This window comes from Protomyctophum bolini (genome assembly GCF_963924005.1).
Source record: "Protomyctophum bolini genome assembly, chromosome: 15".
In the NCBI taxonomy this organism is placed as follows: Eukaryota; Metazoa; Chordata; class Actinopteri; order Myctophiformes; family Myctophidae; genus Protomyctophum; species Protomyctophum bolini.
The window spans coordinates 19,573,090-19,588,715 of record NC_137876.1 but is presented as its reverse complement, the minus strand read 5'-3'; the positions used below and the strand labels follow the sequence as shown (position 1 = coordinate 19,588,715).

The window sequence follows — 15,626 nt, the reverse complement described above, 5'->3', positions numbered from 1 at the left end:
ATGAAACCCACCTGCCCACACAGATGTGATGGAATGTCTCCCAGCTCCCTGGAAGACAGGCCAGAGTCACTACACTACACAACATGACAGAGAGAGACAAGGAAATAGGGCCGTCTTAGATTCATGTGTCCCAGTTAATCTGTCCCGTTACGACAGTGAAGTGGCTTTCTGCGAGAGTTGCCACAATACTCTCTAGTACTCTACTGTGCCGGAGTGCAATTTTGAGATACTTAACCCATTTAGGCCTGACGTCGAAATTAAAAAAAAAATGTCTACTTTTACTACTTTTTTCACGATTTTTCAAAAATAGCAGACCTGTAGATCTGCTATTTTTCAATAGCTAAAGTATAATGTAATGCTTTAAAACACCAAAAGGGGTTCCCACCCAAAATGGGTTAACTTGAGTATGTTCGTTTTTCAGTAGTTTATACTAGTTTAGACGCAAATATTGTACTTTTGAAAAATCTACTACAATTCTGTTTGAAAACGTTAGTTACTAGTAACTTTGTAGACTTAGATTATTGTTACAGGACATGTATTAACCAGTTAAGACCTATTTTACACTTAATCTGAAAATAGGGTGGCGTTAATTGGCTCAGGGGTAGAGTGGTCGGAATGGTAACCGCAATCGTCAGCTCCCAGTACTAACAACCGCACCCAATCTGTGCTGCTCATACGTTGAGTTGGCGGTGCCCAGGTTTCCAGGGGGGGCCCAGATAAATGCAGCAACACAATCACTTTAACAACTTCAGCCGTTTGCATGTTTGGCCATTCAAAAAGTGCAGATGTATAGAAAAAAGCTCACAGCGCGTCACGTCATGTTCAGATGCGGGGCCCTGCGGACGGAACACGAAAAGGTTTGAGAACTATACCGATGTATTAGTCTTTGTTTATGGTGAGACGTGAACTGAACCTCGACCTGGCGTTGTTGTAATTAATCAGCTAATAACAGTAATTGTAGTGTGGTGGTATAGAACCCCAGTGGAGGCGGAGCCTCTGTGCCTGGGTCTTTTCCCCCCCTTTAATCCCCTGTACAATCATGTTTAACGCCGTCGTCTCATTACAAAAAAACATTTCTGAGGGGACGTGCACTTTGAAGCTTTTAATGAACACATTACACATATACCAGAACGTTGCTTTTTCAGACTTCAACCTGGCCAGTTCAAATAACTCTCACTGCAACACCTGCAGGTCATAGTGAAAATACAGACTCTCACTGACTGCAACTCCATGCTGCATTCATAGTGGGGAAATATCACATCTTCAAGCTCACAATGTGATGCATTGTGAGTACGCATTTTCCTTTGAACGCATTCGAGTGCACACACGCGCACATACACACACATACACACACACACACACACACACACACACGCCAGGAAGTGGAAATTCCTGGCGCACTTCAGAAGAGACTACACATGCTGGAGCAATCGACTGGTCCTTCTCTCTCTCTCTCTCTCTCTCTCTCTCTCTCTCTCTCTCTCTCTCTCTCTCTCTCTCTCTCTCGCTCTCTCTCTCTCTCTCCAAAGTGAAAAGTGAACTAAATGCAGCTCCTAATAGGAATGATTAATTGCAGGCTAGCAGAATGTTTAATTGTGTTTAATTATAAGCACGAGGAAGTCACTAAAGGGAGGAGGAGGGTGGGGGGGGGGCTGCTGTATACCTGGCAACCAACGCTGCACTTTCTGGAGGTTCCATCCCCAGTGTGTCGTCCTTGAGCAAGGCAGTGAACTAGCGTATAGCCTCTGTATCGACATTACTAATAGGTTTAACCCGTTTAGACCTGAGAACTACAATCTACAAATTCTACAAAAAAAAAACCCTATGTTTCTGTGTCAGTGGTGCTCAACCTAGCTAAAGTACAACGTAATGCTTTTAACACAAAAAGGGTGTCCCGTCCTGAATTGCTTAAATGAGCATAATGGCACGTAACTGACTGAACATAACTCTGTTTTGTTTGTGAAGTCTAGAGAACAGATGCTTGGCCAATACAATACATCAAAATGCGGTGCAAAGTGACGCGTTTCCAGCTTGTACATATCTTCTATTTTCCAAATTCCAATCCTGAAACGTAAACCGCTTTGGACCACTTTGAGGTTTCCACCCGACAAGAAATTTTGTCTGTATTCATTGCCTGTGAACGTACTTCCCGCTCCGTACTGTCTGCTGAACAATAATATTTATATGGATTTACATATCACGTTGACATTGATGGGTTTTTCTTTTACATTAATTTTATTTTTTTAGCAGCAGCAGCAGCAATATTTCCCCTCCAGTAGAATTCTGTGAATGTTGAAAATGCCATCTTGATAAACCCGTCCGCGAAAGTTTGATTTACCTTCAATGTAAATGTCAGAGGATGATAACTCCCCAAGCAAAGACTTCCCTTCAGCCTCGTCCGACCTGGAAACCTGACAATGTTGGCCATGCCATTAGAGAATTAGCCTGGCCCTGCAGCTAGCGTGCTTTCTGGTCTAGAGGGGTGGGTGGGTAGCCTGGCCCAGCCAGCGTGCTTTCTGGTCTAGAGGGGTGGGTGGGTAGCCTGGCCCAGCCAGCGTGCTTTCTGGTCTAGAGGGGTGGGTAGCCTGGCCTAGCGAGTGTGCTTTCTGGTCTAGAGGGGTGGGTAGCCTGGCCCAGCGAGTGTGCTTTCTGGTCTAGAGGGACAGGTAGCCTGGCCTAGCGAGTGTGCTTTCTGGTCTAGAGGGACAGGTAGCCTGGCCCAGCGAGTGTGCTTTCTGGTCTAGAGGGGCGGGTAGCCTGGCCCAGCCAGTGTGCTTTCTGGTCTAGAGGGGTGGGTAGCCTGGCCTGGCAAGTGTGCTTTCTGGTCTAGAGGGGTGCGGGTAGCTTGGCCCAGCCAGAGTGTGCTTTCTGGTCTAGAGGGGTGGGTAGCCTGGCCCAGCGAGCGTGCTTTCTGGTCTAGAGGGGTGGGTGGGTAGCCTGGCACAGCCAGCGTGCTTTCTGGTCTAGAGGGGTGGGTAGCCTGGCCTAGCGAGTGTGCTTTCTGGTCTAGAGGGGTGGGTATAGCCTGGCCTGGCAAGTGTGCTTTCTGGTCTAGAGGGGTGCGGGTAGCCTGGCCCAGCCAGCGTGTGCTTTCTGGTCTAGAGGGGTGGGTAGCCTGGCCTGGCAAGTGTGCTTTCTGGTCTAGAGGTGTGGCTGGGCAGCCTGGCCCAGCCAGAGTGTGCTTTCTGGTCTAGAGGGGTGCGGGTAGCCTGGCCCAGCCAGCGTGTGCTTTCTGGTCTAGAGGGGTGCATGTGCACACATGGAGCAAGCGCTACCCGCCCCCCACTACCCTCCCGGGTAGAAAACAGCGGAGGAAAGTGACGTCACCATTATTTCGAGTGACGCATGCAGGAAACGTATCTCGTTCCCCGCCAGGCTTTCATTTTGTGAGCCGACGCGAACGGAAATAAAAGCCTGCAGGGTACCGAGGCTGTTGGAGAATTACCCAACCTGGCAACCTGATTAACCAACCTGGCAACCTGACGATGTTGGCCATGCCATTAGAGAGATTGTCCATAACGAGACAAAACAGCTGTTCTTCTACGGGAACAGACACAAGCTCTGCTACTGTACGTACTGTTGTTCATTGGTTCAATATGTATAAAACCCACAGACACACTTAACCACTCACTGTCACTCAGACAGACATGAGCTGGTCTAATCTCTCTCTCTCTGTGTGTGTGTGTGTGTGTGTGTGTGTGTGTGTGTGTGTGTGTGTGTGTGTGTGTGTGTGTGTGTGTGTGTGTGTGTGTGTGTGTGTGTGTGTGTGTGTGTGGGTGTGGGTGTGGGTGTGGGTGTGGGTGCTTGTGCACGTGTGTGTGAGGCAATAACCTTGACGCAGATGGCCACAATGCCAGAACCTGTGTAATGAAGCTTGTATTCAAACTCTCAATTCAACTCTCTCTCTCTCTCTTTCTCTCTCTCTCTCTCTCTCTCTCTCTCTCTCTCTCTGTCACAGCCACACACACACACACACACACACACACACACACACACACACACACACCCCTGTCCTTGTCTCGTGTCTATTGTTTTTTCAACTGGTCCTGCTTGGTTGGTTTTCTGATCCTCATGAGACGCACACACGCACACGCGTGAACACACACACACACACACACACACACGCACACACACACACGCGCACGCGCGCACTGACCTTGGCAGTCCATCCAGGGTGGTGATCATAAACAGTCAGTGGTGGTATCTGTGTATGAACTACAAAGATATCCTTCATTATCTGAACATATCGCTGTGTTGTGACCAGCTGACAACACACACATCCTTCATTATCTTCTGAACATATCGCTGTGTTGTGACCAGCTGACAACACACACACATCCTTCATTATCTTCTGAACATATCGCTGTGTTGTGACCAGCTGACAACACACACACATCCTTCATTATCTTCTGAACATATCGCCGTGTTGTGAACAAACACATCCTTCCATTTTCACACGTGCGCTTGACTTGTTTACATCATAAAAATGTAATTACTTTAGAATATACTTTTTAAAAGTATATTTTTTTTAATTGGGCTTTTGGACACACAACCACACCAGGGGGGGGGGGGGGTGGTGTTCTCGAGTCATGTAAACTACAGTAACACATATACAGTAACAACCAGAACAAGACCAAAATTATTGTATCTCTTTTTTTTTAAGTGTGCGTGTGCGCGTGCGATAAACATTGAACCGAATGAAAGAATAAGTATGATCGTGTGACTAAAACACAACTAGGTAACGACGATGAAACGGCTTCTCTTTGCCATTCCGTTTTGGACATACGAGTTTTCCACCCGACACAGAGTCCATGTCAGACAGGTGTCCCCAGGGACCAGCGGAACGATGCAGTTGCCACGGCAACGTAGATGACGGCAAAGTGGTTGAGAGACGGCCATGTGACAGTCACGCACGCACGCACGCACATACACACACGCACGCACGTGCACGCGCGCGCGCACACACACACACACACACACACACATGCACACGCTATCTGGGAAACGCATAACACACATTGAGTCAGCCACGTTGCATGCATATTGCATTAGAGAAAAGAGGGGGGGGGAAAGGCGTGATTAGGTGAACATTGAATTATTTGCAGGGCAGATCAATCAGGAAGCATCTCTTTGTACACGATGATGTCTGCCTCACTGCTTTAGCCCATTCTGGGCGGGAACCCCCTTTTGGTGTTTTAAAGCATTATATTATACTTTAGGCTATTGAAGAATAACAGACCTACACAAGCTCATAGCGCGGCACCGAGTGGCGCGCTATGAGCTTGTATAGGTCTGCTATATTTTTTTTGAAAAATTGTGAAAATGTGCTTCGAATCTTTGAATATATATTCTTTCAGAGTTCAGTTTTTAACTCAAATCTTTGCTTCTATGGAGGGGGGGGGGGGGGGTCCCTGGAACAACAGATTTTCAGATGGGCGGCATATTTACATATAATTATTTGAGGTCCTTGACATGAAATACTGAAAACCACTGATAGAGAAAAAATGAGGTTTTTCAGGAAAAAAAGGCATAAAAAAAAAAATAGAAATCGACGTCAGGCCTAAATGGGTTATGTAAACAAGAGCGCCCTGTTCTGTCTTCAAACGGAATGCAGCCGAGGTGACTGAATTCACATGGAAATATGTCTGTCTCTCTGGTTCCCAGAGTGAGGTCTGTTGAACCAAATGGACCCGTACACGGAACTCTTGACCAACCAAATGGACCCACGTTGTCCTCAGGCTCATATCAGAATATGACTTTGACGTTTACAATTCCAAACATGCAAACATGACCCACTTTAATTATACTTCAGTCTAAATTAGTATAGCTTAACAGTTTCTGCACGTACGGTAGGACGTCCCTATAGGCGTCTTAAAGCGGGACTGACACGCCCCTCGGGAAGCTATTAAGGCTATTAACGCTAGCATCTAGATTGTGACGTACTTACGGGCCAGCTCAATTTGACCAATAAAATTGATCTTGTATCTGGTCTAAATGTCAGAGCGGCTCTGGGCTCTGCGAGTTAGCGTTCCTGGTGGCTATCAACTCATGCTAGTGGTTTTGAGGCCACCTTCAGCCTCATAGCTGGGTAAAAGTCTGGTGGAAAAAATTCTTTTTTGCTCCAAAATCCTCGTTAGAATGACACCGAGTTGACGTGTAAGTTTTAGGGAAAACTGTTGCATAATCGCAATTTCGCGTGACGGGTTCCATCGTACCTATCTTGTCTATCTGTCTCCCCCCCGCTGACACGCCCTCAGCCGGCTAAGTGCTGAACAGGGCTCACGGAGCCCTGGAGCTTCACGTAACGTTACCACTGCCTGTGACTACTCTAGCAAAACTGCGCCGGCCTAACCTGAGTCCACCCCCCTCTCTCTCTCTCTCTCTCTCTCTCACACACACACACACACACACACACACACACACACACACACACTCTCTCTCTCTCTCTCTCTCTCTCTCTCTCTCTCTCTCTCTCTCTCTCTCTCTCTCTCTCTCTCTCTCTCTCTCTCTCTCTCTCTCTCTCTCTCTCTCTCTCTCACACACACACACACACACACCGATATAGGGGCGGTCTCTCTCTCTCTCTCTCTCTCTCTCGCACACACGGGGGACTTCGCAGCCGGTGTGTGGTGGGCTTCAGACGGACTAGTCACGCGAAATTGCGATTATGCAACAGTTCAGTTCAGTTCAGTGCAACAACTCAATGTCATTGTAAGGAAGATTTCCGAGCAATAAAATAATTTTTTTTATTACACTTTCACCTAGTATGACGCAAAAGGCCACCTCAAAACCACTAGCCTTTAGTGCGCTAGCCACTCAGCTCGGCTAGATGCTAGGTCACGTCAGAGCCTGAGATATAGTCACGTGTCGTTTGAAACTGTTTTCATTCAGACCACGTGATGTACCTTATCAGCAATGTTAATCTCGGGCTGTGACACTCCCCCTTTAAGGATTAAAAACGAGCTGAGCCTTAGACGTCGCTGGACATCCTAGCGCATCCTCAAAGATACGGGGCGAGATAAGAATATTCTGAATTTTTTTTCACCGGCCATTCGGCTGCCGTATGCTATATACGCTCTGGGTTCATATTAGCTTGCCGTTGACTTACATGTTAGCGCGGCGGAAAGACTGACTCGTATCTCCTAATCCAGGGCGCTCTCCGCGGTGATGAACGGATCGACATGCCGGCGCTTCATTTCTGCTCCTCATCCGTCTCTCCCGCAAAATATGAACGCTTTTTGGATCATATATTGTATAAATTAAAATGATCGCAATGTAAGCTAGCAATGTAAAGTCAACTTTTTTTTTTGTTTTTTTCCGGGTCATGGCTTTCAGAGTAAAAGCGCTGAGACAACCCCGGCCACCCAGAGCACCTGTTTTGAAGCACTTCCGGCATTGATAGGGTAGTATTAAAATGTTATTGTCTTTTTTTCATGTCCAAAGTTCGCAAAGTTAAATGAGACGTAGCTTGCAATTCAGTTCAGGCAGACACACTCGAGGGGGTTCATGCCATGTTCAAAGGCACATACTATACTCAAGGGGTTAACATGCTGCATTACTATGTGGGCGTATAAGTGTGTGCAAGTCCCACACGTCATTCGCCGATGCGGCAGTCAGCTGACCAATTGGGCAGGCTATACTTAAGCTCACTCGACTGCATGCTCTTCCTGCCTTCCTCTGCTCATGGTTCCTGGTTGTATGTGATGTTTTCTCCCACCACCACCACCCCAGCACCACCGGTGGGCTCTGCTATTTATGCTCCCCATGGCGGGGGGGTTATTGAATATCTATCTCCCTGCTCTTTATGTTTTACTAGCCCTTACCCGTTGTGAGATATTTGCCCCCCTCTTGTGGCCACGGGGGGGGGGTTTAATTCACTAATAAATTCATTATTAATCATTAATGTGTCAAATCGAAAAAAGGGCTCCGTTAAGACCTCCATATTCATATGGTCAATGCCTTTGTGAAAAGTGGGAGTGATTGGTGCAGGCAATGATGAGATAACGCGCAGTTTCTGACACACAGACAGACAGACATTGGCTGAATTATAGTTTGATGATGTTGTTGCTTAATCGTGCCGAGCAGAGAGAAATCCAGCAGAGCCGAACGTCAAGTCAAATATCATATGCACACTTGTTACTCATTCTGTAATAAATATTGGTAAATCTATTCGTGAGTTGTCTGACTGAACTATTATTAAAGGCTTTTGAAAGGTATTTGAAGGATTTCAATTAAAAAATGGCAAAAAAAAAAGTATTCAGGATTTCAATTCAAATCTTGAAAAAGATATGCTCAAAATGTGTGAGTGGAAACCCTCTGAACTGGTTCAATATTTAGTAGGGATGTGCCGATGAGACATTTCGGCCGATATCGATATATCCGATATAATTAATTGCCGTTATGGCCGATAACCGATATTACCAATGTCGATATATGATCTCATTCTGCATTGAAAAACTATACTCAGTCTGAAAAGTACATGTAACGGGGTGTCTGCGCTGCAGGCTTAGGCAAGTCAGATTTAACTTTAATACCTTTTATATTTAATATTGTGAGCTTGTAGATCTGTTCAAGCTGTTACGTTGGGCTTGTCTATCTTTAAAGACAGACCGATTAATCGGAAACCGATTAATTAATCGTTCTGATTGTGTACTCTGTGTGTGTGTGTGTGTGTGTGTGTGTGTGTGTGTGTGTGTGTGTGTGTGTGTGTGTGCGTGCATTCCAGAGCCCACCTACATCACGATGCTGCCCCCTACCTGCCCCGAGGAGAACTGCGTCCTGCCCGAGGTGGACTGTCTCTACGGTCACCACACCAACCTGCGGGGATGTCACACCTGCCGCTGTCGCACACGTCAGTACACGTCACACACACACACACACACACACACAGACACGGACACGCACGTGTGCGCACACACACACACACATGGGGCTCGACGCTTAGCATTTTTCCAAGTAGCACGTGTGCTACTAAGTTGAAAAATCTATTAGCACACAAATTATTTTAGGAGCACGATGAAAAGTTATGAAAGAATGTGTTTTTCCCACACGTCTCAATATTTGCCACTGACAATGAACAGAGAAATTAGGTCAAAATTCCGCTAAATATGACATAAATTAAACATCAAAACGACATTAAACGACGTTGACATTGAAAGGACAATAAACGTCGTATGTAAACGCGCAAATCAGCTAACAAATCACAGGCAACAGGCATTCTGATTGGCCAGTATGAGATGATTCATGATGTATAATGATAAGGGTGCGCCTCACTTCACACAGGTGTGATTTTTCTTTAATAAAGTGATGTGAGGTAGGGGCGGGCAATATGGCAAAATATTCTATCACAATATCTTTTCAGAGATTATCACAATATTGATATTCATCTGGATATCATTGTTATGTTTGTTTTTATATAATCCATATATAGTTTATATAGTGCCACTTGGATTAAGGTGACTTGATTGACTGACATTTATAAGGGCCTGTCAGCTCAAACCCACAATGCAATACTTTGTTTTCTAGAGTGTTTTACACAAATGCCAGTAGCATTACAAAGTAGTAAGTACCAATTCAAAACGTACCTCTATTTCCCTTACCAAGTGTGCTTGTCTCATGTCTTACTGTATGTAACTATTCCAAAGCCCCTCAGGTACATTTTTAAACAAATTTCAGCAATGGGATCAACATTTTGTGTGTGTGTGTGTGTGTGTGTGTGTGTGTGTGTGTGTGTGTGTGTGTGTGTGTGTGTGTGTGGGGGGGGATCTCATTGAGCTGGTAATTTTGAAAGTGGCTCTCAAGTCAAAAAAGTGTGGGCACCCCTGATCTATATAATCAATTTGTTTTTATACTGATAGACTATTAGTTTTGTATGCAGAATTGCGGATAGATAGATAGATAGATAGACAGATAGATAGATAGGTAGATAGATAGATAGATAGATAGATAGACAGATAGATAGGTAGGTAGATAGATAGATAGATAGATAGATAGATAGATAGATAGATAGATAGATAGATAATCAATTCATTTTATGAATGGATGGACAGACAGACAGAAATATATATCGAATATATATTTTTAAACGTTTTTAACCTTCATCTTTCTTTCTGGGGGGTTCCTTGGAACAACATATTTTCAGATGGGGGTCGGCGGCCAAATGCAGATAATTCTCTGGGGGTCCTTCCTTGCAATGAAAAAGGTTGAGCACCACTGACACAGAAACATGGGGTTTTTCAGAAAACTGTTAGGATTTAGAAGCCTTTTTTTTTAAATTAGCCGTAGGTCTAAATGTGTTGCGCATGGTTTTAAACGTCCCTATGGGTGCGTGCGTGGAGGGCATGCTTTGATCCTCACAGGATCTCTGGTAACATCACATCTGTCACGGTAGCAGAATGATTGAACCCAAATGCAGAGCTACTACAAGCAAGGAAGTTTCAAAAACCGTTTTATTTAGACATAAAGGCAGCTTAGTTTACAAGCATAGCTAGGAAGTCCAAAAAGGCCAAACATGTCAAAAGTACAAAATCAAAAAACCAAAAGGCAAAACAAAACACTAAACAAAGCACCAGGCAAAAACAATAGGAAGTCCAGAATGCAAACCTTACTGAATGACAAACGAGGATTTCCAGATACAGAGGACCACCAAGAGCACTGGACAATGAATTTATGAACCGACAGTTTGTGTGTGCAAGGAGTCCAGTATTTATAGGCAGCAGGATAATGGCAAAGGGTTCACAGGTGTGAAATGGGAAGCACTGCAGGGCTGATGAGAGTTGGGGACAGGTGTGCAGTGTGAGGGAATGGAATGAAGGAGTGGCCAGGGAGGAGACATGGTCTGTGAAGTGACAGACCATGACAGTACCTCCCCCTTAAGGGACGGCTTCCAGACGTCCCACCATGCTGGCCCGGAACACAGAGCAGGGTGGGTGGAGGGGGTCTGGGGGAAGGGAACTGATGCTGAGCAGATGATGTCAGGTGGGCGGCCAGGATGCTGGGACGAGGGGTCAGGCGGACGGCCTGGGGGCTGGGATGAGACGGTCAAGTTGTCGTCGGGCGGACGGCCGGGAGGCCGAGACGAGACGAAGGACGGATCTGGAGGTCGGCCAGGAGGCTGAGAGGAGACGAAGGACGGATCTGGAGGTCGGCCAGGAGGCTGAGAGGAGACGAAGGACGGATCTGGAGGTCGGCCAGGAGGCTGAGAGGAGACGAAGGATGGATCTGGAGGTCGGCCAGGAGGCTGAGAGGAGACGAAGGATGGATCTGGAGGTCGGCCGGGAGGCTGAGAGGAGACGAAGGATGGATCTGGAGGTCGGCCGGGAGGCAGAGAGGAGACGAAGGATGGATCTGGAGGTCGGCCAGGAGGCTGAGAGGAGACGAAGGATGGATCTGCAGGTCGGCCAGGAGGCAGAGAGGAGACGAAGGATGGATCTGGAGGTCGGCCAGGAGGCTGAGAGGAGACGAAGGATGGATCTGGAGGTCGGCCAGGAGGCAGAGAGGAGACGAAGGATGGATCTGGGGGTCGGCCGGGAGGCGGAGCCGAGATGTAGAACTTGGGAGGAGCCACCAGGGCTGCCGCAGAGGCTGGAGGCGACGCCAGGGATGCCGCAGGCAGAGGCGACGCCACAGGAGAGGCTGCAGGCAGAGGCGACACCACAGCAGGAGCTGCAGGCTCCGGAGCCAGAGCTGCAGGTGTCAGGGCTGCAGGAGCCATTGCTGCAGACTCAGGAGGGAGGGCTGCAGGCGGAGCTGCAGGCTCAGGAGGTGGGGCCGGTAGTGCTACAGGCAGAGCTGTACACCGAGGAGACATGGAGGGTGCTGCACACCCAGGAGAGGGTGCTGCACACCCAGGAGAGGATGCTGCACACCCAGGAGAGGGTGCTGCACACCCAGGAGAGGGTGCTGCACACCCAGGAGAGGAGGATGCTGCACACCCAGCAGAGGAGGATGCTGCACACCCAGGAGAGGAGGATGCTGCACACCCAGGAGAGGAGGATGCTGCACACCCAGGAGAGGAGGATGCTGCACACCCAGGATAGGAGGATGCTGCACACCCAGGAGAGGAGGATGATGCTTCAGACGGGACCCCAGAGGACACTGCACACCCAGGAGAGGAGGATGCTGCAGATTCTGGAGCCTGGACTGCAGGTACAGGAGGTGGTGGAGCGCTGGGCAGGCTGGGCAGCGGAGAGCCGGGCAGCGAAGAGCCAGGCAGGCTGGGCAGCGGAGAGCCGGGCAGCGGAGAGCCAGGCAGGCTGGGCGGCGGAGAGCCGGGCAGCGGAGAGCCAGGCAGGCTGGGCGGCGGTGTGCTGGGCAGAAGGGTGGTCTGGACACCAGGCAGCGAAGTGCAGGGCAGTGACGACCGCTGGGGATGTAGAGGGCCATGGTGACCACGCCTTCCCCTAGCAGGCCCACGGTTCCCCACACAAAAGGCTAGGCGCGACCCCTCATATGGGTCCTGGACTTGAACCGGCTCAGAGTACACAGGTATTTTCACATGTTTACAAAAATATGAAAATAAGTCCACGGGTTGGTTCCTTTGTTGGTCTGGAACAGGGCAGGCTGATTGCAGACTCACTACTCCAAGCCTAATGGAGTTGGGAGCTGGCTGAGAAACATGTGGTATTGAGGAGTCTTCAAAGTCCTTAAGCCTCCCCCGCACCACATCCAGGTGGGGGACAAAATGGCTTACCCATGGTCTCTCCTTGAACCAATGCTGCTGTATTGATATCTCCACTTGGAGTTCAGTACGCAGTTTAGGTGGAGCGGCCAAGAGACGAGAAACCACATTTTCTAACTCTGCCACCTTTCTATGAAAAAGCTTTAGCTCTGCTGGGTTCATTATGGTCGGTTCATACTGTCACGGTAGCAGAATGATTGAACCCAAATGCAGAGCTACTACAAGCAAGGAAGTTTCAAAAACCGTTTTATTTAGACATAAAGGCAGCTTAGTTTACAAGCATAGCTAGGAAGTCCAAAAAGGCCAAACATGTCAAAAGTACAAAATCAAAAAACCAAAAGGCAAAACAAAACACTAAACAAAGCACCAGGCAAAAACAATAGGAAGTCCAGAATGCAAACCTTACTGAATGACAAACGAGGATTTCCAGATACAGAGGACCACCAAGAGCACTGGACAATGAATTTATGAACCGACAGTTTGTGTGTGCAAGGAGTCCAGTATTTATAGGCAGCAGGATAATGGCAAAGGGTTCACAGGTGTGAAATGGGAAGCACTGCAGGGCTGATGAGAGTTGGGGACAGGTGTGCAGTGTGAGGGAATGGAATGAAGGAGTGGCCAGGGAGGAGACATGGTCTGTGAAGTGACAGACCATGACAACATCACAGTGCATGTCCGTAGAAGGACAGTATAGAGCCGCTGATGCAAAGTCCTGCAGGAACTCTTGTGTTTTTCTTTTTTTGTTGTTTTCTCCTTTGGCATGGCAACGGTTATCATTATTTGTGTATATAGTTCCACAGTGAACGCACTCCGGGGACGTCCCAGTACAGACTGCATGCAGGGACTTCTTTTGGATCCTATGGCCCATATATGGACTATACTGGAGAGACATGTAACATTATGATGACGATGGAGTGGATGTTTGTGGCTCCCTCGTGATGCTTGCTTGTTGATGCAGCCTGACGTCACTATGCCGCATTTAGCCGAGCGGGGTGCCGTATTTGGAATTTGCCCAATGCCACTTCATCAGTTCATGGGCCTATCTAGGGTCTATCTGTGCGCACACATGCCTCGGAAAGGCTTACTTACTTATCCCATGTTGGTGTTTTAAGCATTATGTTATACTTTGGCTATTGGAAAAATAGCAGACCTACAAGCTTGTAACGAATGACATAGAAACATGGGGTTTTTCAGAAAACTGTCAGGATTTAGAAGACATTTGTAGAATGGGTTATACTACTTTTAGCCATTTAGACCCTCTGTAGGCTGCTCGTGTTCTTTTTCAGTGTACAACAAAATGTCAATATATCAGTTCTACCAGCTCCCAACATGGCGACCAGAATAGGGTATATTATTCTATATGGGGTTAAGGTGGTTAAATGTCGGTTAAAAGTGTTTAAAGCTATTTTCAATCTGTCCTAATGATGAACGGATAACTATTACATTTAGCCCAAAATCTAAAGAAGTCAAATTAACAGTTCTCTGATGGATGACCAAAAGGCCTGATATCTCCCCCTGGTCAAAGGAGAATTCCCCTTTTAGGCTAGTGGTCAAGGTGTCAAGGCATTCCACGCCAGAGACCAAGGGTTCGATTCCTGGGCGTTTTAACATGCCGGGTGGAAACCTCACAAGAAAATGCTTTTGAATTTTAAAAGAAAATAGTTTTTGGATTGAGAATAGAGTTGAACCGAATCACAGGACACCCAGAGATTCACAGCCCTATAATTGTTGGCTATTTCCCCTATACCATATAAGCCCTCAATGAATTGCATTGCATTGCATTGAGGGCTAATGAGTTGAGTTGTGCTAATTCGCTTATTTCCATCGCTCAAAAATAATAAATAAATTGTATATATCCTCTCTTCATAATGTAAATAGTATCCCTAAAGCGGCACACTTTACTACTTATTTTGATGGATATAAGCGAATTGGCACAAAAACCCAACCCCCATTGAGGGCTTATATTAGGGGAGCCAATAATGATATAATAATATCATTATTATAATAATAATGCATAATAATAATAATAATAATAATGAACTTTTGCACAAAATAACACCTGGACCTCTTTGGTGGGGACGTAACGACTACAAATAAAGGTAAGAAAGCCTTCTAGCATGGAATTCTCCTTTAACACTCTTACCGGTACAGTCCATTAAAAAAACGTTCCACGGGTGAATGTAAGAGATTATACTACTGAGTTGTGGCTGCAGGCTGGAACAGTTGCCACGGCAACCTTATTGTTTGGTTTAGTACATTCTAAGGAAGTTAATAGCCCATTCTGAACGGGAACCTATTTTGGTGTTAGCATCATGTTATGCTTTAGCTATTGAAAAATAGCAGATCTACAAGCGAGCTTGTAGGTCTGCTATTTTTGAAAAATCGAAGAACGACTGACATTTTTTATAGAATCTGATCTCAGGTCAGAATGGGTTCATCAGACCAGTGTGTGTCCAGTGGAAACCTCGTATGAATCTGATCTCAGGTCAGAATGGGATAGGAATCTCTTGGGTGTCACATGGTACGTACGAGCCAAGGACAGGAGGACAACAATGGAACCCCGCTGTACTAGACCAGATTCTAGAACATGACCGTTTTCTGAAAAACCCATATTATGTCAGTATAGTTTTAAATGTACCATAAGTAAAGGGGACTTGACCTGTCTTGCAGACTAATGACAAATTGACAACTGGAGGCTCTCTCTGACCTCTGAGTGTATAGCACCCCCTGTTGAGAGAGCAGGTGAACTGCACCCTGGAGGCCTTTAGTTGGAGCAGCGCTTTCCTTTTCAGCTCCAGAGCCGTTAAAACACTTTGAAAGCCAGGCCTTTCTTCGGGAGCCCTTATTACCCGTGACATCATCAATTATAATAATCACACCCGTGTGAATTGAGGGGCGCTCTTATCATCGTACAATACATCATCATGAATCATGTCCTACTAAATAT

The 15,626-nt window shown here is 46.7% G+C and overlaps 1 protein-coding gene across 1 annotated transcript in view; it reads left to right on the top strand.

Moving 5' to 3' along the window:
* LOC308329987 (cysteine-rich motor neuron 1 protein-like) overlaps window positions 1-15,626 on the top strand; it is a 171,929-nt gene that overhangs the window by 146,722 nt on the left and 9,581 nt on the right. Inside the window, exon 8 of the mRNA XM_080784573.1 lies at window positions 8,726-8,851. Coding sequence (XP_080640699.1) covers window positions 8,726-8,851 — 126 coding nt within the window. The remainder of the gene's footprint in view (window positions 1-8,725; window positions 8,852-15,626) is intronic.